Source organism: Caenorhabditis remanei, chromosome X (genome assembly GCF_010183535.1).
Source record: "Caenorhabditis remanei strain PX506 chromosome X, whole genome shotgun sequence".
Classification (NCBI taxonomy): domain Eukaryota; kingdom Metazoa; phylum Nematoda; class Chromadorea; order Rhabditida; family Rhabditidae; genus Caenorhabditis; species Caenorhabditis remanei.
Window position 1 is genome coordinate 8,140,230 of NC_071333.1, and position 27,319 is coordinate 8,167,548.

The 27,319-nt window shown below is 37.4% G+C and overlaps 6 protein-coding genes across 6 annotated transcripts; 1 reads left to right on the top strand and 5 right to left on the bottom strand.

Annotated features, from left to right (window-relative positions):
* Window positions 1-9,573: 9,573 nt before the first annotated feature.
* GCK72_023568 (uncharacterized protein) lies at window positions 9,574-11,132 on the top strand (the record flags this gene model as incomplete). Its single annotated transcript, XM_003109607.2, has 8 exons — window positions 9,574-9,761; window positions 9,811-9,997; window positions 10,041-10,184; window positions 10,229-10,440; window positions 10,487-10,596; window positions 10,644-10,804; window positions 10,847-10,918; window positions 10,968-11,132. The coding sequence occupies 8 exons, from the start codon at window positions 9,574-9,576 to the stop codon at window positions 11,130-11,132; spliced, it is 1,239 nt and encodes a 412-aa protein (XP_003109655.2).
* Window positions 11,133-12,362: 1,230 nt separating this feature from the next.
* Window positions 12,363-14,280, bottom strand: GCK72_023569 (uncharacterized protein; the record flags this gene model as incomplete). The annotated part of the gene is made up of 5 exons (XM_003109571.2): window positions 12,363-12,455; window positions 12,509-13,315; window positions 13,362-13,472; window positions 13,517-13,640; window positions 14,183-14,280. 5 exons carry the CDS (start codon window positions 14,278-14,280, stop codon window positions 12,363-12,365), a joined length of 1,233 nt encoding a protein of 410 aa, XP_003109619.2.
* Window positions 14,281-16,520: 2,240 nt separating this feature from the next.
* Window positions 16,521-16,822, bottom strand: GCK72_023570 (uncharacterized protein; the record flags this gene model as incomplete). Its single annotated transcript, XM_053735448.1, has 2 exons — window positions 16,521-16,605; window positions 16,653-16,822. 2 exons carry the CDS (start codon window positions 16,820-16,822, stop codon window positions 16,521-16,523), a joined length of 255 nt encoding a protein of 84 aa, XP_053579014.1.
* A 26-nt stretch (window positions 16,823-16,848) lies between these two features.
* On the bottom strand, window positions 16,849-18,538 carry GCK72_023571 (uncharacterized protein; the record flags this gene model as incomplete). Its single annotated transcript, XM_053735449.1, has 7 exons — window positions 16,849-17,199; window positions 17,246-17,346; window positions 17,392-17,486; window positions 17,559-17,803; window positions 18,051-18,097; window positions 18,145-18,239; window positions 18,306-18,538. 7 exons carry the CDS (start codon window positions 18,536-18,538, stop codon window positions 16,849-16,851), a joined length of 1,167 nt encoding a protein of 388 aa, XP_053579015.1.
* A 2,457-nt stretch (window positions 18,539-20,995) lies between these two features.
* Window positions 20,996-22,866, bottom strand: GCK72_023572 (uncharacterized protein; the record flags this gene model as incomplete). Its single annotated transcript, XM_053735450.1, has 6 exons — window positions 20,996-21,013; window positions 21,060-21,551; window positions 21,651-21,788; window positions 21,836-21,967; window positions 22,011-22,143; window positions 22,853-22,866. 6 exons carry the CDS (start codon window positions 22,864-22,866, stop codon window positions 20,996-20,998), a joined length of 927 nt encoding a protein of 308 aa, XP_053579016.1.
* A 778-nt stretch (window positions 22,867-23,644) lies between these two features.
* Window positions 23,645-27,319, bottom strand: GCK72_023573 (uncharacterized protein; the record flags this gene model as incomplete). The annotated part of the gene is made up of 11 exons (XM_003109765.2): window positions 23,645-24,068; window positions 24,401-24,558; window positions 24,606-24,728; window positions 24,783-24,836; window positions 25,083-25,178; window positions 25,230-25,565; window positions 25,610-25,712; window positions 26,011-26,403; window positions 26,926-27,042; window positions 27,092-27,250; window positions 27,300-27,319. The coding sequence occupies 11 exons, from the start codon at window positions 27,317-27,319 to the stop codon at window positions 23,645-23,647; spliced, it is 1,983 nt and encodes a 660-aa protein (XP_003109813.2).

Genomic DNA, 27,319 nt, shown 5'->3' on the forward strand with positions numbered 1-27,319 from the left:
TCGAAACTGAAATGAAGATGATGTTAGCTGAACTTGTCGCCTGAGAATTGATCTTTGTGGCGGCAATGCGCGGTAGTCAAAACGGTGGAGGGTCATACTTGAAACAAATATTTTGGCAACCAGGAAGTGAATGATGATACCTTTTTGGGGTAGAAGGAACAAAAATTGCTATTAGTTTTGATAAGAAAGAAAAATATGAGAACAGGGCATCTGTGAAGTACTTCGAATCGTGAACTCTGTGAAGAAAAAATAGAGAAGGAAACCACAATTCAAATATTGAGATGGAAGAAAACATCATTTTAGGAGGACACCATCTGACAACACATCTGCCGTTAGTAACCCAGGCACACAGACACGCGCAGAATAGAGTCATTATTTGGCCAATGCTGGATTGGAAATCATTGATTAGAAACATGAAAACATGGTAGTATATGAATAGGTATAGTGAGAGGAAGGACTTGTTTCAAAATTGAAATGGAAAACATGTTATCCGCGTGGTAGGTCGGAGGGTTCCACTCAAATTCAGATCTATGGAGTGTAAGATATTGAAAACAAAGTTGGTTTTTAAAAAAGGTAGCGGTAACTGCGCTTAGAAACGAAAATAAGTTCAAAATTTGAAGTTTAAGACAATCATACTAATGAAAACCAAGTTTTTCAGTGTAAACTGCGTTTTTTAACGTGTTCAGCTATTGAAATAAATTTATTAATGGAAGTCATGCATTTTCGAAGAAAATAAACTTAGAATTCAGTACCATATCATAAATGTTAATGATCATCTATATTAGGTGACAGAAGACAAAAAGTGAAGACTGGTAGTAAGAACATAGACAATAACAAAAAGTGATAGTGTCAAAGAGGAGGTTGGAAGAATGAATGATATACAAACTGGGAGAAAAAGAGAATGCGTCATAAATAAAACTCTCGATTGCCTAAATCACTATCACAGAATAGAAGCCAAAGGGACACGCGAAGACGATGGTTTTCGTTTTCACCTTCCTTGGGGCCAAGTATCGTGTAAATCATGGATTTCAAAAGGAAAAGACCGACCGGCGACTAATGAAGTAAATAGAACGACCCTGTCGCTCTTTTCTCTTCATTGGATGAATGTAATTTTGTACTCAGAAAATGATCCTCCTTGCAAGTAATGGATAGACGGAAGGTGGACAAACTTGTCAATCAATCAAATGAACTGAACCTACTAAAAGTTGAAGTTTCACTGGCGACTGGTAATTATATACTGAAATCGAATCAGTTACAAATACGTTTCCCTGCTATTGCAAAACGTCGTGAGAGAAAAGGGCGGCAAACGATGATTCCAGAGGAGAAGTAATTGCAAAGTTGAAATGAATGAATGGCATCAGGTGGGAATGTGAAGAAATGTCAGATATTACTATTGAATAAACATTAAAAGAGAAAATTCTATATTATTGGGGGCTACACCACACTCGCGTCAAAGAGCAAGTGAGAACCGTCATTTCTCGGGGAGCCGTCATTTTCCGGAACAGGGAAATTGTTTCGTTTATGATAAGAAGTCGAATTAATCGCGCGGCGGTGTGATGTGTGTGCGCTGAGCCCCCCTCTTCCTTGGCGCGTTTGGCACCTTCTCCGGCCACAAGCCGGAAATTACAATGATCTCGGCGCCGAAAGCCGATCGGGCGGGCCGATTGGCGCACAGTGGCTCGCGAATCTTGATCAAAAATGAATAGAAAACAAAACAATCACAACATTCAAAAGATGGCCGCATGGGAAAGGATCATAGAATCAGAGTCAAGTGAGGATTTTATTTTGTCAAGCAGCATCAAGCAATGACTGCTCTGTGAGGGAAAGAGAGACACTTATCACCTACGGAGGTTGGTGGCTTATTTACTAAAGAATTGTGAGAAGATATTAAAGGTGACCACTGGAGATGGGGGTCCAGCTTAACTCAACTTGCCGTTTTGTTGGGCAAAGTAACTAAAGTGACAGCATAAATAAATATTACTATACTCTCTTAGAAGAGAATAGTGATAGCAACATGCAGAATGTTCTGATGTCGATTTTCCAATCTGACAACAAAATAGTCAGTGAATTGTCTAACCGAAATAACCCCCACGCCCGGGTACACAAGTCATTCTATTGTTCCAATCTCCCAAAAAACGGTCAACTAAATGGGATGCCGTTTGAAAACACACTCCCTCACACCCTTGTTTCAAGACAATTGACCAACACATAGTAAACTTTTATGGAACGTTCACTCGACAAAATTCCCATTTATGGGGTTTATTTCTATGACTGTACCAGTAGAATACCACAATTTATAAAATCTCAGTAAAAAAGTAGATCAAGAGAAGAAAAAGAAAAAGTTGACGACAAATGCCGATTGGCAGGAGAGCGCTAACAACTACGTTTAAAGACGGAATAGCTAGAAAAAGTGCCTGGTAGGAGGTTTACAGGAGATGATGAGAAGAGGAGGTGATCGCATAATAGTGAAGCTTGAAATGATTGGTTGGCGGAGGCGGCCAGGGTGTAAAATCATTTGCATAATGGCGTCATTGAGTACAGCGGTTTGGTTCATCGAATTCTCGACAGGAGCGCAAAGAGGACATGAAACAAGAAGGAATGGCTAGTTTACGAGGAGGCGTTTAGTGGTGTAGGAGAGAATTTGAAATTCTGATACATTTTTATAAAGTGAGGTGTTGGCAATTGTGACTCACTACTGTTAAACTAGAATGAAACACAAGCCAGCTGTTTGTGTTTGTCTTACTTAAGAGTTTTCGAATTCTCAAGAGGTTAGGTAGAATTTTTGATAGTCTATCATGCATGACGTGTAAAAATAATACAATTTGTATTTTCTGAAGAGTCACAAGATTTTCTGAAACGTATGAGCGTGAGAAAAATAAACAATAAAGTGAAAAATTGCGTTAATGTTTTTTTTCTTTGAATGCAGTATTTCACGAAAATAAGGTTTTGGGACTTGAACACAGTCTTGAATCTGTAAAGAAACACAGTTCCAATAGATGTCGCATTTTTCTCGTTCTAGACATAAATAGGCAGCAATGACGCGCAACAAATGGGTGAACATTATCCTTCCGGGGAAAGTTTCAATTCTTTTGCAGCCTTTCTATGTTCTAATTTCCTGAGGATTACATAAAATTTGTTTGCCCATTCGTCCCTTTTTTTCGGCCCGCTCCTGAACCAGTTGAAAACGTTCAAAAATATCCATATCCGTCGGACAATAAAAGTGAGAAAAATATGTAAACAGTGATGGTGATGGGTGGAGGAACAGGTCAGAAACACATACACACTTTGGCATATCTCAATGAGAGGGACGTAAAAAGAAAACGAAAAGCGATATATAGTCCTGGCAGTGAGTGTTTATGATAATATACAATAAAGAGAGAAAGAGTGATATCTTTCGTTCCAAGTAGTAGTAGTTCTCTTTTTGCCGCCCGATGTACACTTTTAACCGTTTTGGTGGTAACAGTACGTTTCGGTCCTCGCGTGTGAGAATCAGCACTCTCTTGGCCCCCACCAAGACGTTTCAAGGAACTGACGGAAATGCAGCGAAAAGAGGTGTAGAAGGCAGGCGTCGATTGAGGAATAACATTATGCAAACGACCGATAATTCAGCCGGAGTTGTTGTAGATGGTGGTGGGAAATAGACGATTGGAGATTAACGGAGAAATCATTTGGATTTGGAATTTGCTTTAATTTAGTTTGTTAAGCAAACCAATCGTAGCCGTGAAGAATTAAGTTGATGAAAGATCTACAAAAATGTTTTTCTCACTTCAGAGATAGAACTTGAAAGTTCGAAACGTTTAGAGTCATTTCTTGAAAAAATTAGGAGTTTTTGTAATGTTTCTCTCACCCAGCTGACCGAAAAGAAAATCAAAACTAACAAAGAATAACACAAAAGAAGCTTTTGTCATCATAACGACGCCTAACAAATAATCAAGTTCGCATAAAATGGAGAGGTATAGATTCCCTTACATTACAAACGTGCCTTCTGTGGTTCTACCTCCTTCTCTCCCTCTCATCTGATTTATTACCTATTTTTGAAGTCTTTCGCAAACTAAACCAAACCAAAAAATGTCGGTACGGTAGTTGCTACTTGCAATACGGCAACAGACCTCCACCTGTCAATCAGTCTAGACCAACAATCGAACTAAGGTAGTAATACTGATCAAGGTGCGTGCGGTTGAATGGTGTTGGCCCATCAATCATAATCTTTTGACAATATACTTCCTTATATAATTGATAACAGCTTTACAAAAACTATAAGTGAGACCTAAATCGACAATTTTTGATTTCGAGCGGAAGAAATGAAGAAAGGAAATAGGGGGGGGGGGGACGGTAAAATTGTCAAAGTGCAATTTGTTAGATATCTATCGACATTGGAAACAAACTCAGAGCGTGACAATAGCAAAAAAAAGTAAGAATCCAATTTTTAAATTCTCTCTTTCTAAAAAAACTTGTTTTCAATATACCATCGCCAATCTTTCAATTCAATATTTTTCACAGTTTTTGGACGGTCAACCAAAAATGGATTATATAACATTTCATAGAATTGGAATGCATGTTTTACAAAGCGTGACAAGGTTTGAAACGATTAGTCATTGGTTAGGCTGTTTGAAAAAGGACAGCATGATAGATTTTTATCGTGTTCACAGAAAGTTGAATATGAAATCAGATGATTGCATGGTCATTGGGTGAATAGGAAATGATGTATGCTGAAAAATATACAGTGATTGGTATTTCCACAGTACAATAAGAACCGTATGATATCATGATTATCTATTTTGATGTCATTTTCGATTTTGAAAGCAGAAATCCAGTAGGTTACAAATTTTAGAGAGGTGTTTCAGTCAATCAAAAAATAGAAGTTCGCTGACAAACATTTCAAATTACAGTAATACGCCATCCAAACTTTGACAAACGATTAAAACTATTTTTTCACTTCGAAAAGTTTCCAGTTTGAACTTTTTCTGCACTCGCCGGATTTGTAGGCACTAATACCGTAATAATGATCTACTCAAGAAGCGGATTCATTTTTAGTAAATTGCAAAAGCAAAGAATGTCAAAATCTCCTGGTATGTACATTTTCATCTTTTTTATAAATCTTTTCCCTCTCAAATTAGGAATTCACCAATCGAACCGTAAATGATTAGGTGGAGGGAAACGAGAGATGTAGACGTAGAGAAGGAAAAGCATAAAAACGAAAGAAAAGATGAACGTCGTCACTCATTCAAAACCTGACTGATTCCCGTCATGCCGGGCAGACGTACGTTACGAACTTGGCAGAAAGCAGCAACAAAAAAAACAACAGGAGTGTTCTTACAAATGAAGGAGAGAAAAATGAGAGGAAGGATGGGTGTTCAGGATTACACATTGCAATCGACACAGAACTTCTGGTCACTCTATGGTCTATGCCATCTGAGAGCTGTGTATCGTGCAAAGAAAAGTGCGCAAGTCAATATCGGCAATGAATATGTGTGAAGGTAGACATACAGTTTTGTATACATATTTGGTTTGAGAAAAGTACTCACTTAAGGTCAGCTCAAGGAAAAATGGAAATGGTGACGGGCAGAATGTACCCCTAATAGGAAAAGAATGCATAATTTAAAATGTTGTGTTCAGAAAGTTATTCGGTAGTAAGAAGTGAGTAACAAAACTTTTGAAGCATTATACCTCTTGTTATCAAATTTCTATGTTTCATTGTCCAAATAAATTTCAGAATCGAAAAATTCAAATTGTCGCTGCTAATGTAAAAAAAAACAAAGTCAAAAACAATAAAGAACGCCTTCCGTTGCATTTATTACATCAGAAAGCATTTTTACTCTTTATTCATTCATCAGGCTCCGCATTATTACACATTCGCCCACACGCGTTCGCTACTTTACGTTTATTTATTGCTAAAGATAGTTTGATTGAAGCAAAGAAAAAATTGAGTGATTCATGAGAAACGTTTGGCACAAAATAGTTCCAATGTTTGCGGATAAGAGAGGTGAACTTGGGAATTTAACTATGAAAAAAAATGTTTGTGCGAGAAAAGTTGTCAATAAACAGAGCACAAGTTGGTGAAAGTTTTGAGGTGTCAGGTGGTTATAACGTTTTGGAATAGTAATAAACTATGGAAACCTCATGAATTCAAACGAAATGCTGAAGTCAGAGAAAGTGAGGATTGAAGGTTAAGAATGAATTAGGGTAAACAGCAGCAAAAACGAAATATTGCTTCTGTCAAAACTACAAACAATGCCCTTTGGTCATTCTGCGAAGCAACATGGGTTTCTTCTAATTTTCGCCACAGGCGTTTATACAAAAGAACAGACAAAATCTGGGTTTAGTTATCCGTGGTGCAAATATTAGGGTATGGTCAGTCCGGGGCACAAAACAAGCCACAAAAAACGCGACGAGCCTTTCCTCCGAGTCAAAACAAAAGAAAAATGAAACAGATGGGACTTGAAGAAGCAGAGGTTCTGAATGGTGTGAATAGAAATGTTCATGAAAAAGAGAACTACGTCAAGGTAGCAAAAAAGGAATAAAACAACAACAATTCACATAAAATCAACAGGAAGTGAAGAAATACGATTGGAAAATGGAAAATAGGATGAAGACACGGGAGGAAAAAACGACGATAATCCGTATGATGTCCGTTCTTTTTGTGTCTCCATCTCTTTTCACTACTTGATGATCGACCCCGACGAAAAATGCGTGTTTATTATGTGAATGCCCTTTTTCTAATCACTCTCTTCCGAAAATCCGAATATACGCGCAATAGTGATAAAAAGAATGATAACAATTGTAGGGTCGTTTGGGATCAAAAAACAATGTTTCAATTGTTTTGATTTTCATTGCTTGCCGGGAAAGATTATAAATGTAGGACAAATAGTTAAATAACATCGAGAACTAAAGTGAACAAATGTATACTTTCTGAAAGAATAATCCTTAAAAATAGTAGGTTACTAATCCCTACATGAATCAGAAAATATTTATCAAAAGAGGGACCCTATGCGGCTTTGCGAGCATCTGCTCACTATTCATTAATTATGCGTTCAAAAAGGGAAGAGAACATCTGCTAGTATACATTAGATGGAGACACTCATTATATGGAGACATGGGTAATTTCTTTTAGAAAAGCTTGGAAGAACAAAAAAAGGAAAATCAAAAGATGTAACGCTTGTGAACATTGCCAATCCTTAGAAAACGAAAAAAGTTGAATTGAAGAAGACGATTTGTCTCTTCGTGTTCTTCGTCTCCCATCTTGACCAATGGTTGGTAATTGTATAATTATGCCAACGACTGTCAGTGAAATCCATTTGCAATCGGAGGCAACACCAACCGTACTGTCAGGTTGGAAGTTGGCACTTAGGTTTCAGAAGCAAAAAAAGTATCAAGTTGAAAGTGAAAGGAATGGAAAAGTGAAATGCAATCGTTTCCTTCGAAAAACGTCCACGATGAACAGATTAGAGGAACCCACCGAGCGGATATTGCATAACGGACTGCGACGTCTCGTTGATCGAAACAGTTTTCTCATAGAAAAGAAGTGAAGCGATTGACGGTAAAAGTGAAGACAGAGAGGATATGAAGAAGCAGAAACGTCTTTTAGTATTCTTCCGTTTTTCATACCAGAATTTGTTCAGAGATCTCATTTATAAAAAAATATTTTGGCCGCTTCCTTCACTTCAAGCATTTATCTTCAAGTAGGAGGCGAGAGGTCAGAAAAAAGTGAAAAACGGCTTGAGATGGATGAGAGAAGAAGTTTGTGTATTGAAATGACTCGTTTCGAGGATTGTCAAGAAGTCCAGAACACGGATTAGAAAAATGAAAGTAGTGATGGCCGACTAGAGTATTTTTCTACTTGAAAAAAAGGCAACATTTACAACGGATTTGTGGGATGACCACAAATGTCTAGAAGATCGGAAGGAATACAGTTTTATTGTACAAGAGGGACAGTATTTTGATCAAACTTTGAGAATAAAAATAAAACTAAAACATTCAGGTTCACACATTTCCTAATAGGTTATTACACTTTTTAGTTGCGGTTATTATTTCTTCAAATGAAATGATACTCGTAAATAACCGGACACTTATAAATTCCAGTTTCTCGAAGAAAACAATAAAATATTCTTACCAAATGGTTGAGAGCGAAGAAAGTCGGCATTGTTCCTTTCGTTCCTTCTCTCCCGAAGTGACTGCTTGATCCTGACGAAAGTAATGAACGGAAATGAAATGAATATGAAATAAGCAGCGAATATCTATGTTCAGAATCAGCGACAGATATCTTCTTGAGGAAAACCAGGATATACAGTTTTGAAATGTTCACATTTGCAGGTGGCGATGTCCATTTCCTCCTCCGGCTGGACGGCCCAGCTGGGTCAACAACAAAACAATCGCGTATTGAAATCTTTTGCTTATCTAGAATAATAATGGTCGTTTTTCGACTGCTCTTCACACTGTTTTCCGGGAATATGCGGGAAACGGACACTGCTGTGTGTGCCTGAATAATTGGAACAAATGGAACATTTATGATGGCAAATGCTTTTGTTTCGCTTGTGGAAAAAGCAAGTAAATAGTGAATACTGAATCATCGTTTGCAGAAATGTTGGTTTTTTTAATTCAGATTTGCTTTTTTTAGGGTGAAAAGAACTGAAGCGATCACTAAAATATCAGCACTCGCTGTTTTAAATGTCAATTTTTGGTAAGTTGGAATGAGGTAGAAATTCTTCTACAAGATACAAATTCTTTTAATTTGTTCTGAAAGAAAATCTTTGAAATATCCCCACAAAACATTTACCAATAACAGAAATGAAATTCTAGGATATGCTAAATTTACAGCGGCCGCTACTGTACATGATGTAGTTTGTATGAGTTACTTGCAGTTTTTGCTCATGTGGTCTTCTGTAGAAAGCTTGCTGATCTACAATCTCGCATCTATCTTTTAATAACAATTCTTGCAAGAGTGTGTTGTATCTTTTCTGCACAATCAGAGTTTTTTTTGTAATTGATTTTGCTTTAATGTTTTGTGTTGATTACCCAATTAAAAATCGACATGTTTCCAAGTTTTAATTCCAGGTAAAAATGTTTCTAGAATTTTTCTGCCTTAGCTCATTTGCTCTGAATTCCGCAGGTCAAAACTTCTCATAACCTGAACAAACAACAAATAAATAAATAAATTAACAAATAAATTAACATCAGTTCAAAGAGCACACAGAATGAAATACACTGTTTTTATTACCCATACGTCCTGAAATTATCTGCTACTACTCACAAATGCATGTGTTAAAAAAAGTGTGGTTGATCAAAATTTTAGTTATGTTTAAACTCCACACCTGTTTTTTTTTTGTCATTCAGTTCTCCATCATCAACATTTTTCTCTCTATTTCGGTTTTTATTCCATATTGTAAAAGAATATAAGTGACAGGAAAGAAAAGGAAATCTACATCGCCGGATGTCGTTATTCACTCTTCGCCGCTTTTTCGCCTTTCGCTCTTGCTACTTCTTTCGCTACCATGAACCCAAATATCGCAGATCTTTCGTTTCCAACGTTTAAACATAACAACGAAAGAGAGTTGCAACATTCATTCCACCACAAGCATGTCTTATAGAAGCTACGAAGATTCAACTCAAGACGTTCCAACTGAAGACATTCTGGAACAGTTTGGGAGTGATCCAGCTCCGAGAAGACGTCATCAACTGAAATATAAAAATGGAGAATGTTTTGTGGCTGAAGAAGATCTGGTACAAAATTATCCTAAACAACGCAGTTTTCATCATTCTTGCAAGTTGGTTTTCTTTTTTCTAGTTTTTTTTTCCAATAATTGAGATTTTCAGCGCTGGTCCACTTCTCTATGAGGCGGAAGCTGCCAACTCTGCAGCCTTGTCCTTTGATGCGTATACAGAAGAGGATGGTCTTGACGAAGAAGTTCATCGGATTCGTATTTTCAAGATTAACTATCATCTCAACGATGATACTATTACTGTGAATGAGCCATTTGTAGACAACACTGGATATCTTCATGTGATATTAATTTTGAGATATACTGTAATGAAATTTGTTTTAGGGTAGAATTTTCCGTCGTCAGAAAGTACCTGCAACAAATCGAATTGGCAAGCCGTATGTGCACTGGAGTGATTTGAATGTCGGATCAGATGTCAATTTGTTTCAAACAATTTACAGGATAACGTCTTGTGATGGGTTCACTCGGGTCAGTAAATTAATGCGTATATCCAACATATTATTTTCTTTCAGAGTTTTCTCGAAGAACACGGAATGAAAGTGAACGAGGACGAGGAACTTCCGGAAGATCCATGGCTTGTTCGACGTCGTGGTGCTCCTAGAACTGCTCCAAAACTACCTGATCAGCGAGAGTTCATCAACCGACCACCGATGTTAGTATATCGTTGTTGTTGGTTGGATCATATGAATGATTTCCATGGATGTCGTATGAAACGGATTTTCAAGTTGGTTTATGAAAAATTTCTTCAAAATTTCGAGAAAAATTTACAGGATGTATGTCTACAGTACTGATCATACTGTAGCATTGATTGAGGAAACCAAAGAATTTGAAGGACAATTATTTTTGAAACGCATTGGACTCCCGTTTCCAGTTCAACCAGGTAATCAGTTGTTAGATTTAAGTGGTCGTCCTAAACTCTGGCCTCAGACGTGCCAAGACGTGACTATCGTTGGTGGGATATTCGTCCAGGAGTGTGGATTGATGTCTTCTGTAGGCCAATGTTCGTATTTGAATGTGCAAACGATGAAACAAAATCATTCATCCGACAACAATTTGGTGAGACGGATTTTGGAAACTACAGCAGTCAGGTATCCGAAAAACGTTTTTAGATGTTGCAAAATGAAGTTTAGATACTGGAAAATGGACCACCACCAACTCAATATTACAATTCGCCAGCTATTCTCAAGTTTCGATGCACTATGGTCTTGAAAACTTTCAAAAGCGTGAAGACAAAAAAAATCCCATTTTCAGGTTGACGCTCCATCTATTCTATATGGTCTGCATTTTATTTTATACTATGATGTCAATCGCCGATTGGTTAACATTGCTGAAGAAGGTCGTAAGACATGGACTGAAGGAAGAGTATTTCTAAAAGATGTTGATGCCTCCACTTTTAGGTATGCTTATTCAAAGTGAAGCACAAAAACAAATATTTTTAGTGAAAACCAATTCGCACCTGGAAGAATTTTGCAATTTTTCAAATGGAGGTTCAATTTAGTTCAATCTTGTTTGGAAACTGACAAATATCTTCGCTGGAAACAAACACCTAATCATAAATAGGCTAATTGAAATTTGATTTCTGAATGTTCACAGCATATTAGTGTAGAAAAGAATAAAAAAATATAGTGAAATCTTTCCTGATGTCCGAAATGCTAAAAATGAATCAATTCTATTCAATATTACATGAATATTATCATATTTATTTTTGACAGTGTTTATTCAATCGTGTTTAGTTTACAAAGTTAACAACGTTATATAAATTTGACACGGTTATTTGAATCTTGGATGGAATCTTGTGTTAAAATATTAAAACGTTCGAGAAAAAAAGAAACAAGGGTGGAAACTATAGATTTGTTTTGTAAATTACTTGTGCATAATATGTTGGGACTAATGAACAACTTTTTTCAAGTTTGTTGACTCTTATTGCTGAGATAATCTGATTATCTATTCCACAATAATTGTCAGTCCCACTCGGAAAACTATCCCAATTTTTGCTCGGCTTTCTCGTCTTTCTTTCCCCTTTTTCGTCAGTAAGCTCCGGCTTGGAACCAGAATCCACAGCATGTTTGAACTTTTTCCATAACTCCTTGTTCAATAGATTTCGTACTTGCACATCGGTGTACTCCGGCAGGTTCACTATTGCTTTCTTCGTCATAATCAAAAGTCCCATTTGAGTTTTGAATTAATTCTATTATATATAATCTTCTTTCAAAAAGACACACGAATCAAAAATCTAAATATGTATAAGCAACTACGTTATACGTCTTTATCATTGTTTTTCGAACAACTCGAACCTCTGCAGACGATTTTTCTGAGAAAAGATGTTTGTGTTTTTTTCTGAAATCATGTGCTCTTGTTTTATTTATTACTTTATTTTGAAGAATTACTGAATATTGATGAGATTGGGAGATAAATTGATTAATTATAAATTGATAAATTATACGGTTCAATTTCGGTTGTTGGATGATTTCTTGTGAAGAAAATATATTGATCACAATGAGATAAAGATAAACAATAAATACAATATTAGACAGCTGATAGATGCTCAAAGCAATTCAGAGTATATATGTGATTCATTTCCTAAAGGATCAAAATTTCTCAAAAACAAAAGGTACTCTTGCATTTTGTTAATTGAAAATAGAACCTTTAAGAAATTATGCACAATTTATTGTCGCGCTTCGGGCTCGGTGGGTCAATTGTGCGTTCTTCTTCAATGCTGTCGTCGAAATTGTCAGTATCCTGAAAATTACAATAATTGATGGTGTCCATAATTAAAGTAATTGTGATCAAACCTCTTCTGTTGGAGCCACTCTCTTCTGAGATTTTTGGCAATTAATGCTGTTTGTCAAGGAAACCGAACCCGATCCATGAAGAGCAAAGTCACCTTCGGTTGACATTGTCTTGTTTCCTTTGTCATCTAACTCGTCTGCTCCGGTTTGATGACAAATGTTCTTTTCGGCAACGACATTGTCAGCTACAGCTGGGAGAACAGCCTGGTTTCCATGAGAGTCACTTTTTACAGCTGTCAAAATGATATCGGTCTCCTCACAAAAGTGGCCAGCTTCAATTGGGATATAACCATTCTCTCCGCTGCCAAGAATTTCCACTGGGATAATACCTTCTCCATCATGAATTCCATTCGGAAGATAATCATTATCTTCGCCGCCGCGATTTCCTTCTCCCATTGCTAAAATATCAACTTCTGCGCCATGGTGGGCGACTGCTTCAACTGGTAGATCTCCGTTCTTTTCGCCGTCAAGATTGGCTTTTTCATTTTGAGGCATATCACTTTCTCCGCCAAAAACATCTTCACTGCCTTGGTTTTGAACGTCTTCTTGTACATCTGGGATAACGATATTGCCTTCATGATGAAGATTGTCATTTTGGTTTCCTTCGACTTCAGCATGAACGCCGTCTTCTCTTCCTGGCATAAAATTGTGACCTCCTCCACGATGTCCGCCACGACGTCCGCCACGATTCACTCGGCGAAGTACGCGAAGATACTTGCGAAGCTCTTTGTATATTTCAATGTCTCTGTTCGCACTATCGGAACGAATCAACTTCTCTTGCTCACATGGTTTTCTACCCGACTCGGATCCCTAAAATACTATTTTTTGTATGGGATTTTTTTTAAGTGATATTTACCCAATCCTGCCCTCTGATCTGGAGAATGTTTTTAGCTGCTTCTAATGCCCCCTCTCTCAAATGAACACCGGGTTTGAATTGGTCTTCGAAGTGAAAAGCAACAAATCGGCTCTAAAAATAAAATTTTCGTTGGAGAATCAAGACTACACAATTACCTTTTCAAATGAGTGTGGGTACTTCGGTGAATAGCCAATATATCTGACTGTGAATTTCCTGTGAACTCTCACGACTACAGCCAGAGATTTGTTAATGACGCAGACATCTCCTACGCGTATGTCCCTGAAATGACAAATGATTTTATTCAAATTAAATTAACAGTATCTCTCATGCACTATATCTGAATTCGGAAACGGTTTGGACAACACCGATAATAAACTGATGCTCATTTTAATGTATACATAATACACAATGAGAAAAACGTATTTTTTATAAATGAATTTGCTCGTAGCATAATCTTACATAGTGAAAAGATTAATCCAACAACTTACATTTTTCTGAAGATCCCCAATTAAAAGCTCAGAAGAATTCTGAAAACAAGCAGTTGAAGATAGTTTGAAAGAAAAAGTAAACGAGAGGAGAAGGAAAAAACATGAAATTATATATTCAGAAAAAAATTTCTTCCACGTATGCGAAAAACAGTTGGAAACGAACGCGTGTCTTTGTAACGAGACCCCACTTTCATACGAAAAACGAGGAAAGCGGAGAAATAGAGTGCAAAAGAAAAAAAAAGTGCAGCTGGTGCTAGAGAGAGCAGAGGAAAAAATGTTGTGCTGTTTTTGTTGTGTATTGAAGAGGCTCCTCGGAAAGGACCAACGTCCTACTGCTTTGCGGTCAGAATGAAATAGTGTATGAAGCACAGAAGCGTTGTGGTCGGATGCTGTTCGTCTCCCAAAAGTAAGTTTGTTGACGCTTTGTGCATAACGAAATGACACCAGGCGAGAAGAACGAGAAATGGAACACCAGGAAAAGATAAGACAATAGACATTGGTAGTTTTATACAATGTTGACGATTGATAGTACACTAAGTTAGAAAGCGGCATAAGTTTCGTTTTTAACGGGTTATACTGAAAACATGTTCTTTTAGAAGGTTTTAAACAAAACATCTGTGGAAACAAATCAGAATTCAAGAAATGCGCACTCTACAAAAAATTTTCTATTTTTCTCATCATTTACCTGTTATTCACACTTAACACGGACTCATCCAAAAAACTAATTTTCTCATTCCGAAACGTTCTTAGAACACGAAGATCCAAAAGGAAACATTGCTGGGTTGACACGATTATTGGATTAAAAAAGGAAAAATATGGAAATGAATGCAAGCACATCTGATGGTTGTCCTGGTTACGAGTACGCGTCATTCAAAGAAGTGCGTTTGTACACGAGAAAATGTGGAGAACCTCAGAAAAGAGTGCAAAAAGGAGAAATAGTGCGTTAGGAGCCAGAGAGGGAAGATTAAAAGTTCTGGATTGATTTTTATTGTGTGTTGGAGAAACGATTTGTTGGTTTGGCAAGGACCATCTTTCAATAAAGTACAACTATCGAAAACAGCAGCGCAGCGCCAGTTTTAAAACACATCGAAACAGATCTCAAACAATAAGACAACCCAAAATAATACTGTAGAAGATTTTTAAGTTGAGCGGGGGTTTAGCAACGATTTAGTTAATTAAAGAAGAGAAGCTTCCCTCTCCATGAAGTTTTCCATCTAACCTATGTTTTTGGTAACGGCAACCGGCTCTGTTTCCGAAAGAATATGAACATCTGATTCCTTTCATCAAACTCTGAAGAAAAATCACGCGGTTATGGTATGCAGAAAAATATCTCAGGGGTGGAAGTTGTTCAAAAGTTAGAAAGGAAAATGAAAAAAACAATTGGTTGGATAGAATAAGGGCAACTGTGGTCAACAGTATCATGTTTCCACTCGGGATCGGAAAAAAAACCTGGGTTTATGACACCCAGGTCTGTAATATACTCTTCCCACAGAGTACGAACATCTGGGGCTTTTCATAAAACTCCAAAAAGAGGTCAGGGGAAAACCTATTTAGAAAGATATCCAGAAATGTACATAAGTCGGTTGAAATTTGAATAAGCTGGACAACTAACAATTCTCAGCTCAAAGTAAACTGATTCTTAATTTCTATGTTGAAGGAAAATCGAAAAAGAATGAGGAAAAGATTTTAATTCAAAAAATTATATGAAGAAAAAAAATTAGTTTCAGACTAATACAGCCTAAGTTTGTTCAGTTTGCGATTGGTTGCACTGTACAAACATTTTATTGATGAATTTTCATTCAGAAAAATACACTAAGGATTAGTTTTTGCATAGTTATTTTGAGTTGCAATTGTGGCCTTCCAGCGGGGGGTTCTGCTGACGCATGTAGTTTCGCCACCACGAATGTGTTGTGATGTCTGAAAAGCGAAATTTTAATCCGAAAAATAACATCACAGTATATACCATCCTATTGATATCTTTAATGCAGATCCATTATTTGGTCATATCGGCAGAATGCGCCACCTTAGAGTGATCCTCAGTATAGGAGAGAGCAGTTGCACCACCAACCTGAAACGATATACAGGAAGTCATCGACGACTTCTTCACGAAAGTAGAAAAGTTCTAGAGATGAATAAGCGGATGAATATGCTAAAGCAGAGGAGCACTATGTGTCCGTGACGACTCCGAGACTTTTTCGGTTTTTCACGATAGACGGTAACTCATCGACGACTTCTTCGAATTGCTTAGACTATTGAAAATCCAGCACAAAACCTGAATACTAAAAACCCTTGTTGCTGTGATCATGTAATAAGATGTTTTAGCGTAAAGTTCCACTAGGCTGCTGCCGGATTGAGATTCGAATGCAGCAAATCTGGAAAAGTTAATTGACTAGTTTCAAAAAAAATCAGAAGGAAAATTTACAATTATCATATTGATGATGCAGTTTATTCAAAACATGTCTTGTGTCAAAATTCAATTACTTCAGAAAACATTTTAAAAGGTGAGAGTTTGTGTTGCTGATTTAATTAAACTATCGCATTGAAAGTTTTACAAAATATGAGGAAATAATTAAGGTTGATGACAAAGTATTGATAAATTATGGGAAAAACAGTGATGACGACGTCAAAAACTAGAGAAAAATTCAGATTGATGTTGGATAATAGGGGAAATTTAGGAGAGAAATTGGCGAAGCGATGGAGCTGTGTTTGCAGATTTGGTAAACATCGAGTTGTCATTTCTACCAAAAACGGAATCTCTGTAAGAGAAAAGGTTCGATTGATTAAAATGAATTGAAAAACATACTCGAAAGAAGTTTCTCCAGGATGAATTGGAGGTGGTTGACTCTTGAATGACACGTTCCTCTTCAACGCTGTCATCAACATCTTCTTCTGGTTCGATATCTTGTTCTTTTTCTTGATCGACAATTTGACCTTGGTCTCCCTCGACATCCATTTGTTCAACTTCTGGAGCATCAAGTGGACCTTCTTCTTTCGGAAGCTTATTTTTTCCGGAGATCTTGATTTGTTTCTGTGCATCGGTTTTTTTTACTGTTGTCTTCTTCTACAACTGCATCAATCTTTGATCCCTTTCCAGCTGCTTTACGAGCTTTGCGGATATCTTCCACTTCTTCATTCCTAGTTATCTCAATTGCTGAGAGAGCATCCTTGTCACCTGTGATGATTTGACCTTCGACATGAATTGTCCAATTTTTCTCAACAGGAAGATTGTCTACTTCATTTGCGTCTATCTCGTTATTTGGGTTGAGGTCTTGAATTTGTTCCTTCTGTTGTGTGTTGTCCAAACAAATCAACTTTTTATTATTATCTTGTTTTTGTTCGATTTCAAATCCCTGTAAAAAAGTTATCATTCAAAACGTAATCTCCAATCTCACATACCCATTCAGCTCTTCTTTTTTTGGTGGGATTTGATGGAGTTATACTTTGCTGTGTATAAACAGTTGGGATGTTCTCGATTTTCGCTCGACTTTGTCGAATTTCTGGAAACGAAGAAAGATCATGTGATGGTTCAAAATTGAACTCACGACATTGATTCGCTTCGAGGAACCCATTGAATTTATTAACAACATATCCAGCGTAATCACCGTTTGAACCAGAGAATGCCAACTTTATTCCCTCTCTGAAATAACAGCATTTTGTTACCGTGAGTTTTTAAAGCATCAATGGATTTAAGTAATATCAGCACACTTACGCGTTTTGGAATCGAATAGAAAGAATTATTATATCTCTCTCTCTCTCTTGCGAATTTGGGTGCTTCAATAGTTTGTTTAATAATAGAGAGGAATCGTATTTTCGAACTGTATCAAAACTTGATCCATTTAACACCTGGATTGTCCGTCCTTCGAATGATATTCTATGCTCTTTCAGAATAGCCTTGCTCAAGTATTCTGGTGGGTTTGGAGGGACCATGACATCTACCACGAATTTGTCTATCATCTGAAATAATCTGGATAAACTTGTAAAGAAGTAATAATGAAAAGTAATGAAAAGAGTTAGAACTAGAAAAATATGTGTGAACTACAAGATCATAATCAGTTAGTTTCATCATAAATAAAAAGATTACATAGAGGATAAATGTTATTTTCTTTATTCATCACAAACTAAGAACCACATCTTAATTTTCAGCTCATTAAAAATGATTCACGTCGAGACTTTCTACAGTGGAAACTGGTAGAGTACTTACCGTCACCACAGTGGCATACTCAATTAACGCTCGTTTTTGTATGACATCTAAAAAAAGGCAAAGAGATCATATGATTGTTTCAAATTGAACTCACGGTCTTTATTGGATATAAGGAATTTATTGAATTCCTCAACTACATAGCCAACGTAATCCATGTTTGAATCATAGAATGCCAACTGTAGTCCGCCTCTGCAATAAAATCGTTTTGTTTTAGTTTTAACAGACTTTTTGAATTAGTAATACCAACACACTTACGATGGAGCGAATATAACGGAAAGGATAGTTCTACATCGGTCCCCTGGGTGCTTCATTGGTTTGTTCAATACTAGAGAACAATCGAATTCACGAATTGTTTCAAAACTTGACGCTTCTAACACCTTGATCGTGCGTCCTTCGAATTTTATTCTATGATTTCTTAGAATAATTTCGATATTTGATGCTGGTGGACTTGCAAAGACCAAGACATCTACCACAAATTTGTCTGTCATCTGAAATGGTCTGGATAAACATGTCAAGAAGCAACGATAATAAATTATAAGAAGAGATTGAACTTTGAAATAATGCGTGAAATCCTTGATTCCAATCAGTTAGTTTCTTCATAAATAAAATTATTATGTAAATGAGAAACGTTATTTACCTTATTCATCTCCACCCTAGAACCACATTTCTATTTGCAACTCATTGAAGATGGTTTGTATAAATTGAAGATGGTTCGTGTCAATTGATGATGGTTTGAGTTTTTAATTGAGTGCCAACTTGGAAAGTGTCACTGAGAATGACTTGGTATGATAACGAAAAACTTTATGCTTTCTAATCAGTTTTTTTTTCAGATGGAAACGCAGCTATCATTCTGTAAAATCTCTTGGCAATGAACAGCAATAAAGACAACTGTGGTCTACAGCATCTTATTTCCACTTGGGATCTTGAATAATAATGGGTTTATGACACCCGGCTCGGTAATATACTTTTCCGACTTTCCGACAGAGTACGAACATCTGGTGCTTCTCATAAAACTGCGAAGAAAAGTGACGAGTAAAGACTAGTCAGAAAGATATCCGGAAATGAACATAAGTCGGTTGAAATTGAAATAATCTGAACAACAAACAACTCTCAGCTGAAAGTAAGCTGATTCTTAGTTTCTATGTTGAAGAAATAAAATAAAAGAATGAGAAAAAATAAACGTTCTCCGAAATTGGTATTAAAAATTTTGAGCCTAAAATTCATCATTTACTACGTATATTATCACTTTGAAAAGATTAGGTACTAGACACTCATAATTTCAATAATTTAAAAATTACAGAAAACTGGAAAAATTTGACAAAACTGGAAAAACAAGGTCAGTTCTACAAAAATTTTAGAATAAAAAAAGAATCAATAGACAATGCGCTCTCTGTCATATGCAAGCGCCCCCCTTTCATACTCAATCCAGTCGAGACCTTCGGAGGAAAAACGGCCCATCCCTTTAAACTGTTTTGGCGCGAAAGTTAATAATTCAAATCTGGAAATCGATTATTCTGATTTATGATGGTTTTGAAACATGAAAATTCATTTCTCGATCGAATCGAACATGGCGAAGAAGATGAAATCAAAAAAAAAATAGTTTCAGACTAATACAGCCTAAATTTGCTCAGTTTGTGATTGGTTGCACTGTACAAACATTTTATTGATGAATTTTCACTCAGAAGAATACACTAAGGATTAGTTTTTGCATAGTTATTTTGAGTTGCAATTGTGGCCTTCCACCGGGGGGTTCTGCTGATGCATGTAGTTTCGCCACCACGAATGTGTTGTGATGTCTGAAAAGCGAGATTTTAATCCGAAAAACAATATCACAGTTTATACCATCCTATTGATATCTTAAATTCAGACTCATGGTTTGGTTATATGTGGGAATGGGCTATCTTGAAGTGATCCATAGTATAGGAAAGAGCAGTTGCACCTCAAACCTGAAAAAGAGAAATAATGATCGCTTGTAACAAATAATGTGTTTCCGTGGATAAAAAGTGCATGTAGGCCAGGTAGATCAACTTGCACTCGATACGGATATTATTTCTACGTCTTGATGAGGTTTATCACGAATCGATGCGATCTTGTTGAGAGAGGAGAATAAACTAATGTGATTATTAAATTTTTTGACAGATAGTATAGAATTTGTGATATTCCGCAATGTAGATGGGGTTTTCTTCTTTGGTTTTTGTTCGTTTTGAACAGGGAAAGTAGAAAAGTTCTAGAAATGAATAAGCGGAAGAATATGCTAAAGCAGTGGAGCGCCATGTGTCCGTGACGACGCCATTTCCGAGACATTGGCGGTTTCTCACCATAGACGGGAACTCATCAACAACTTCTTTGAGTTGCTGAGACTATTGAAAATCAAGCACAAAACCTGAATAGTGGAAACCCTTATTACTGACACATAGTGAAAAAAGTTTTCCTCGTGACAGAGTTTATCAAATGTTCATTTGAACCAAAACTGGCTTATTAACACTTTATTTAAAGTTTGTGCCCATGTAAATAGACTTTTCAGCCTTAAGTTCCACTATGCTGCTGCCGAATTGAAATTCGAATGCAGACAATCTGGAAAAGTTGTTTAACTATATTCAGAAAAAATTCTGAAGGAAAATTCACAATTATCATATTGGTGATGCAGTTTATTCAGAAAATGTCTTGTATCGAAATTCACTTACTTCAGAGAACATTTTTAAAAGATGAGAGTTTGCGTTGGTTAGTTAAACTATCGGATAGGAAGTTTTACAAAATATGACGAAACAATGAAGGTTGATGACAAAGTGGTAATAAATTACGGGAAAAAACAGTGATGGCGACGTCAAAAACTAGAGACAAATTCAGATTGATGTTGGATAATAGGGAAAATTTAGGAAAGAAATTGGCGAAGCGATGGAGCTGAGATTGCAGAATTGATAAACATCGAGTTCAAATTGTCATTTCTACCAAAAACGAGCTCTCTGTAAAAAAAGAGTTATCTTCATTAGAATGTATAGAAAAACAGACCCCAAAGAAGTCTCTCCAGGATGAATTGGAGGTGTTCGCTTCTTGAATTACACGCTCCTCTTCAACGCTATCGTCAGCATCTTCTTGCGGTTCGACAAATTGATCTTGCTCTCCATCAATATCCATTTGCTCAACTTCTGGAGCATCAAGTGGAGATTCTTCTTTCGAAAACTTATTTTTTCTAGAGATCTCAACTTGCTCCTGAGCATTAGCTTCTCCACTAGTGGTGCCTTTGTCTTCCTCCACGATTTCAATCTTCGGAGCTTTTCCAACTCTTTCACAAGTTTTGCGGGCATCTTCCACCTCTTCTTTCCTAGTTCCTTCAATTGCTGAAAGAGTTTCCTTGTCATCTGTGATGATTTCAGCTTCGACAGGAACTTTCTCATTTTGTGCAATAGGATGACTGGCCTCTCCATTTGAGATTGCCTCGATATTCGGGATGAGGTCTTCAACTTGTTGTTTGTTTTGTTGTGGTGACTTCGATTTAGCTGTCTGAAAAATTTTGGTTTTTGCAACAAGATAGAACCTGTGTCGATAATGAAACCTGTCAAGCTAGCCTATGGTAAACTAATAAGATATGTAAAAACGTACCTTCTTGGATTTGGCTGAACTTTTCTTCTTCTTTTTTGAGATCCGCGGATTGCTTTTTTGAGTTTTGATATAATTGATCGCATTCTCCGAACGAATCACCTTTTGGTTAATATCGTGTTTTCTTCCTATTTCTGATCCCTGTAATAAAATAGCTATCATTCAAGTTGTAATCTCATGACAAATACCCATTTAGCTGCTTTTTCTTTGAGAATATCTTTTGCAATCTTGAGTGCTTTGTTTATGTTTCCTGCATACGGAGTACCTTCGAAGAATTTTTTCGGGATTGTATCTTCAGAGTGCAAGGCAAGGAATCTTCCCTGAAACAATGTTTTATGGAAAGATCAGATAATCATTTTGTACATTCGTAGCCTTTTTCCCTGTGTCCGTGGGACCCAATCCAATGAATTTGTAGCTGAACCTCTTACGATCAGATTTTGTCACAATTATTGGCCAACTTTGGATGACTCCGATGTCGCCAACTTTCGGTTGCTTCCTGTAACAATACTATTGCAAACGAGAAAATTAAAAGAACTGTATGTGGATTTTAAAACAAACAAACTAACCTAAAAAAATAAGAGTCACATTCCGGACACGAATGAAGAATTAGTTTTATTCTACAAAAATCTTCAAAACCTCCTAGAAAAAAATTGCCACTGGGATATACAAAATATTTGAATTGGCTGAAGTTATTTGTGGACAGAAAAGAATCTGAGATGTAGTGTAACGTATAGTAATCAGTTTGAACTATTTTACTGTTAATACAAGTATCACAGGTGATCTTCTTCTTTTTTATTTCAATATTTGAAAAAATAAAATTACAAACTCACATTGTTATTTCAGATCCCCAAGTAGATTCGTAGACAAACACTGAAAATTGACCGGTGAGTTTGGAAAGATAAACTGAACGGTTGGAAGGATAAACGCCGAATGAAAAGCACAGTGTATATTTTCCACGTATGCAAAAAACGAATGTGCGTCGCGGACGCGTATCGGTTGCCTCGAACGAATGTGCGCTTGTGTGCCGAGAAGCGGAGAAAAGAGAGTGGCAAAGATATAGAGGGGCGGAAAAAGAAGAATTGCCGTGTTGAAGGCGACGTTGCGCATTGGAGGTCACAATCGATGATGCAGAGAGGGACCATCGTCCCCTCGGCACTGTTCTCTGATGATACAAAATAGTATGTAATATGCGGAGGCATATTGACCTCTCTTCTTCCATCCGTATTACTGCTCTGTGCATCAAAATAGAAAGAAAGGGGGAAACGACACACGGGGCTGTGAATAATAAATGGTCAATCGTGAGACGAGAAGAAACAATTATCGGGCCACGAAGACGATAGATAACAAGAAGAACTGCTCTTCAATCAAAGGGTTGGTGTTGTGTGTCCTAGATACGCAAAGATAAGAACGCTTCAGTTATCCGCAATTTCCAGACCAAGAAAACATGTGATTTGATAGAAATTATGGGAGAACACTAATTTGATAGTTTGCCGGAAAACATTTAACCTTCAATTGGAACAATCGAGCCAAAGGGGCAATAGTTTTCTTTTCTTCTAATGAGCAGCATACTATTTAGAACATTTTCTATAATAACTAACATCACCCAATTTTACAGTTCAATTCAATCCAAAAAATATATATACAATCCTCTCCGCAGAGAATTTTGGCATTCAAAGTCAATCGAATGAGATTACGGTAAAATTTGAAAACAAATGAAGAAAAGGAACAAAGTACTTCACAGTGTAAAATGACTAAAAAAAAAGATGAACATTATGACTTTTTCACACAGGGACAGTAGGGCATGCGAATGATTACACAATGATAAGAATAGAAATATTGACTAGTTGATGGAGGAGAAGTTGACAAAAGATGGAGATATACATTACAGAGAAATAAAAAGGAAACGGACGGAAGGAGGCAAAATAATACAATTCGCGGTTGTTAAATCTTTACACATATATAAATTATTTTCCCAAAATTCAATCACAAGTTATACATTATTCGAAAGTTTCCCATTTGTGGCGAATAGGAGGAGCCGGCGGTTGAGCAGCGATGTTAGAAGCAACCGTCGGATTAGGTTGCCCTGACAACGGAGCCGGTGTGGAAGAAATCGATGGGCCAACGGAGGCAGGACGGCGTGGCGGCAATGGTGGGGGAGCGTAGAAGTCAGGGGCAGGAGGATGAAGAGGAGCAGCTGTTGTGCCGACTCCAATCGGGTACATTTGCCATTGATGGCTTTGCTGTAGTTGAAGCAGATGGGGAGCCGATGAGCCACTTGATGGAAATGGTTGAACTGGTGGAGCCGGAATCATTCGAGGATGCAGTGGTGGTGGAGGTCGTGAAGGCAATGGGGGAGCCGGTCCATCTGGGGACGTGGCAAACGGATCGGCAAACACATTCCCAAGTTGTTGTGGTGGGGACCTGAAAAATGTGAAACTGTGATGTCATGAGGCTACTCATTTTCTCAGATTTCAGCGTTACATTTTCCTTATTAGTACGTGGGCACATGAAAAGTGATATCACGAATTGAGTAATACGAGAGAAACTGAAAACATAAACGGGGTGAAAGCATCAAATTTGTTTTATAATTAGTCTCTGAATCTCAACGCGATGACCAGGTGCAAGCTTCTAGTTAATCCCACCGAAACCAGAATAGAAAGACGGATTTAGAGTAGAATTTGGAAACATAAGCTTGACGGTTTCTCACTAATTAGCACTTTCATTTCAAAATTTAGGTTGAACCAAAAGCTTACGTTCTGGTTGTTGAAAGCTCAGCGGGACGGAGAAAATATTGTTCATCTACTGAAGTGAGTCCAGCACTAGTAGATGGCTCATCAAAGTCAATCAAATTAGCCACTGGAACATTGTCTCTGCAGGTCTCGATAGCTGCCTCCTCGTCTTCCTCGCCTTTCTGAAATGATTCAAATAAAATTTGCAATTAAATGCAGATGCCCGTACCGCTTCCCACTGAAGATTGTCAAATGACATTGGCGATTGTTCGGTTCCATTGCTCTGCGCCTTCTTCTTAGCTGCTGCTTTTCGAATCTCTCTTGGAGTCAGACGTTGGAGCCGATTTGCAATCTGTAACAAAGTTGTGAAGATTCAATTAGAAACATTGTTGAGTAAGTTGCCTACCTGAATTCCAGATGTCTTCAGCGCTCCAATCACGTCGTTGGCGTTCTCCTTGACCTGGAAACAAAAAATATTATATTTGATGTGATTTTCGAACCAAAAAAGGCAGAAATATCATGCAAAAAACAGAAAATTGTATTGATAGACACTTGAAAGAAATAACTGATCTGCTGTACAACACGACTCTTACTGTATGTAATGTTGAGTGCACCACCGGTTCAGGTATCTCCTCCTGAATGTTTAACCGAATCCCGTTATTGTAGTTTTCTTTTTATTCTGGTTGAGAATTAGGAAGTTACCTACCGGTCGATTTTTCAGATCCATTCGCTCGATTTCAATCTCAAATTGGTCTCCTGGCACGTGTCCTTCCTTGAATAACTCCAAGCGATCATGAATGAACTGGAAATCGTAACTTGCTTAGAGTTCTCATTATTTAAGCTGTGAACTCACTCTCTCCAGATATTGAACACCATCAGCACCCAACAAAGAGTCAATATAAGCCTGATAAGACGGTCTCTGTTGAGATACGAACCGTTCTTTTGAGAAAACCAGAGTCTCCGGTGTATCTCCTGTAAATCCGCTGGTGTAGTCACCGAAAAGTAAGACCATTGCACGCAAGAAGTGTTTGGCGAAGGTGTCATCCATCGCTGATTGGGAACGAAGCTGAGTCTTCAAGAAGGTTACCACTTCCGATGGCATTGCAGCAACATCATCGAATGGGCTTGTCAAAGTCTTCTCGTCGATATCCACAATGACCACTTCACCGATGTCTCTCAAGTTCAAATTCTGAAAGAAATATATAATTATTGAAATGATAGCAGAACACAAACCGCAGTATCTAAGACAGTCTTTGGAACTCCAATCAAATACGGCATTGGTGCCATAACCATATCCACCAACGATTCCGGAAGAATTGTGATGAACACGGATTGCCTGAAACAAATTTCAATGTTGGTTTCCTTTTAATTCTCCGCCAGAAGTTTGCCTATTCTGTATATTTTCATATATGTGTTGCTCGTTATGCGTTTTTACTGTCTGGACTTGTTCAGAGCAAAAAGTATATGAAAACACCTTTCCTTAGTCATTATTTGCTCCTGCTGGACTGTGTACCTATGCCAGCAAATTATCTTATCATAGACTTGATAAAAGTTTTTGTGATTCATTTGTATTTACACTATTTTATGACCAATAGACACATATTTTCCAACGAGAAACTATATTGATGACTTACCAACACATTGGGTAGAGTAGCATTGAGACCGCATGGAGGCATGAACTCAATGTTCCCACTTTCCGTCCAGTGAAAAGAATCCGACGTTCTTTGAGAAGACTAGCAAAGATTGCGAGCATTTGACGAGGATCGATGGCATTGTAGAACTCGAGAAAGTATTTGTCGGCACTCAATGTTGGAAGTTTTGTTGGATCCGGAATCTTCTCAGCAAATACAATCCGATAATTATGTTTTGGATTGTGATCCGCGAACCGAAGATACTCATCAATGTTTGGAATGTCCGTGTGGTAGAATTTAGTGAGCACAGACTCGACGTCTTCCTTCTGAGCTGCTTGAATGACCAGAGAGATATCGTTGAGTGCCTTGAAGAACACATTCGGCCAGAAGAATCCGCTGAAAAACCATTCTGATATCATACAGATCATTTCTCATGGTTTCTCATGTCCCCACTCCTAAATATACGTCATTGTCAACTGCCATTACCCAAGTGACCAACTCAAAAACCTCAGAATTCTCCCCATATATTTTCACATCACTTCCTCACGGTAGTCACGACATAAGTCATGATTAAAGTCTGATTTTTTTGTTTTTTTTTGTTTCTCACACAGTGACGGAAATGCTTTTTAATCCGAAACGTCTCGCGGCTACTTTTTGCTCAAGGCATTTCAATTTGTCTCGTCACTCCCCCCGCATGCTGCCTTCTTTTTCTGCAGAAAGTCATGATCCATCTAAACGAACTTTGTTATGATTTTCTCCCCATTTTGTTTCAGTCTTTTTAAACAGAGTGACGTTGACAAAAGAAGAGCCATCGTAATGTGATACTTTGCCTTGATCCCTCATCGGTCAACTCATTTTTCAATAGGGAAACGACGATAATTTGTCAGAAAACGACTTTTCTGAGAGTTTGACACTGACCTCAAGAAGCAAATGCACGTGTCGGTCCTTGGTGTGTAACGACAAAATCCGAAGGAGAACTTTGAATTTGAATCAGTCAGCACGAAACTGAACAGTTGGACGGCGTCGAGCTCAACTCTGGAAAAACGACCGTAAAAGATTGTCCAAAACTTCTCTAAAATCTTACTCTTTGAGTTGACATGGAAATGCAAATTGTTGGATGCTCTTGACAATTCCTGGATCGTGAAAATCGTCTGGATATTTGAAATGAAGTGTTGCTAGTTTTTCACCCGGTTTCGGTGCTCCAAGTTCGCAGAAAACGTCATAAAGTGTTGCAACATCGTCTCTGAAATTGCTTCCTTTAAAAACCGTGATTCACATTTATTGATTCTTACCTGTATCGTCCATAGGTCAT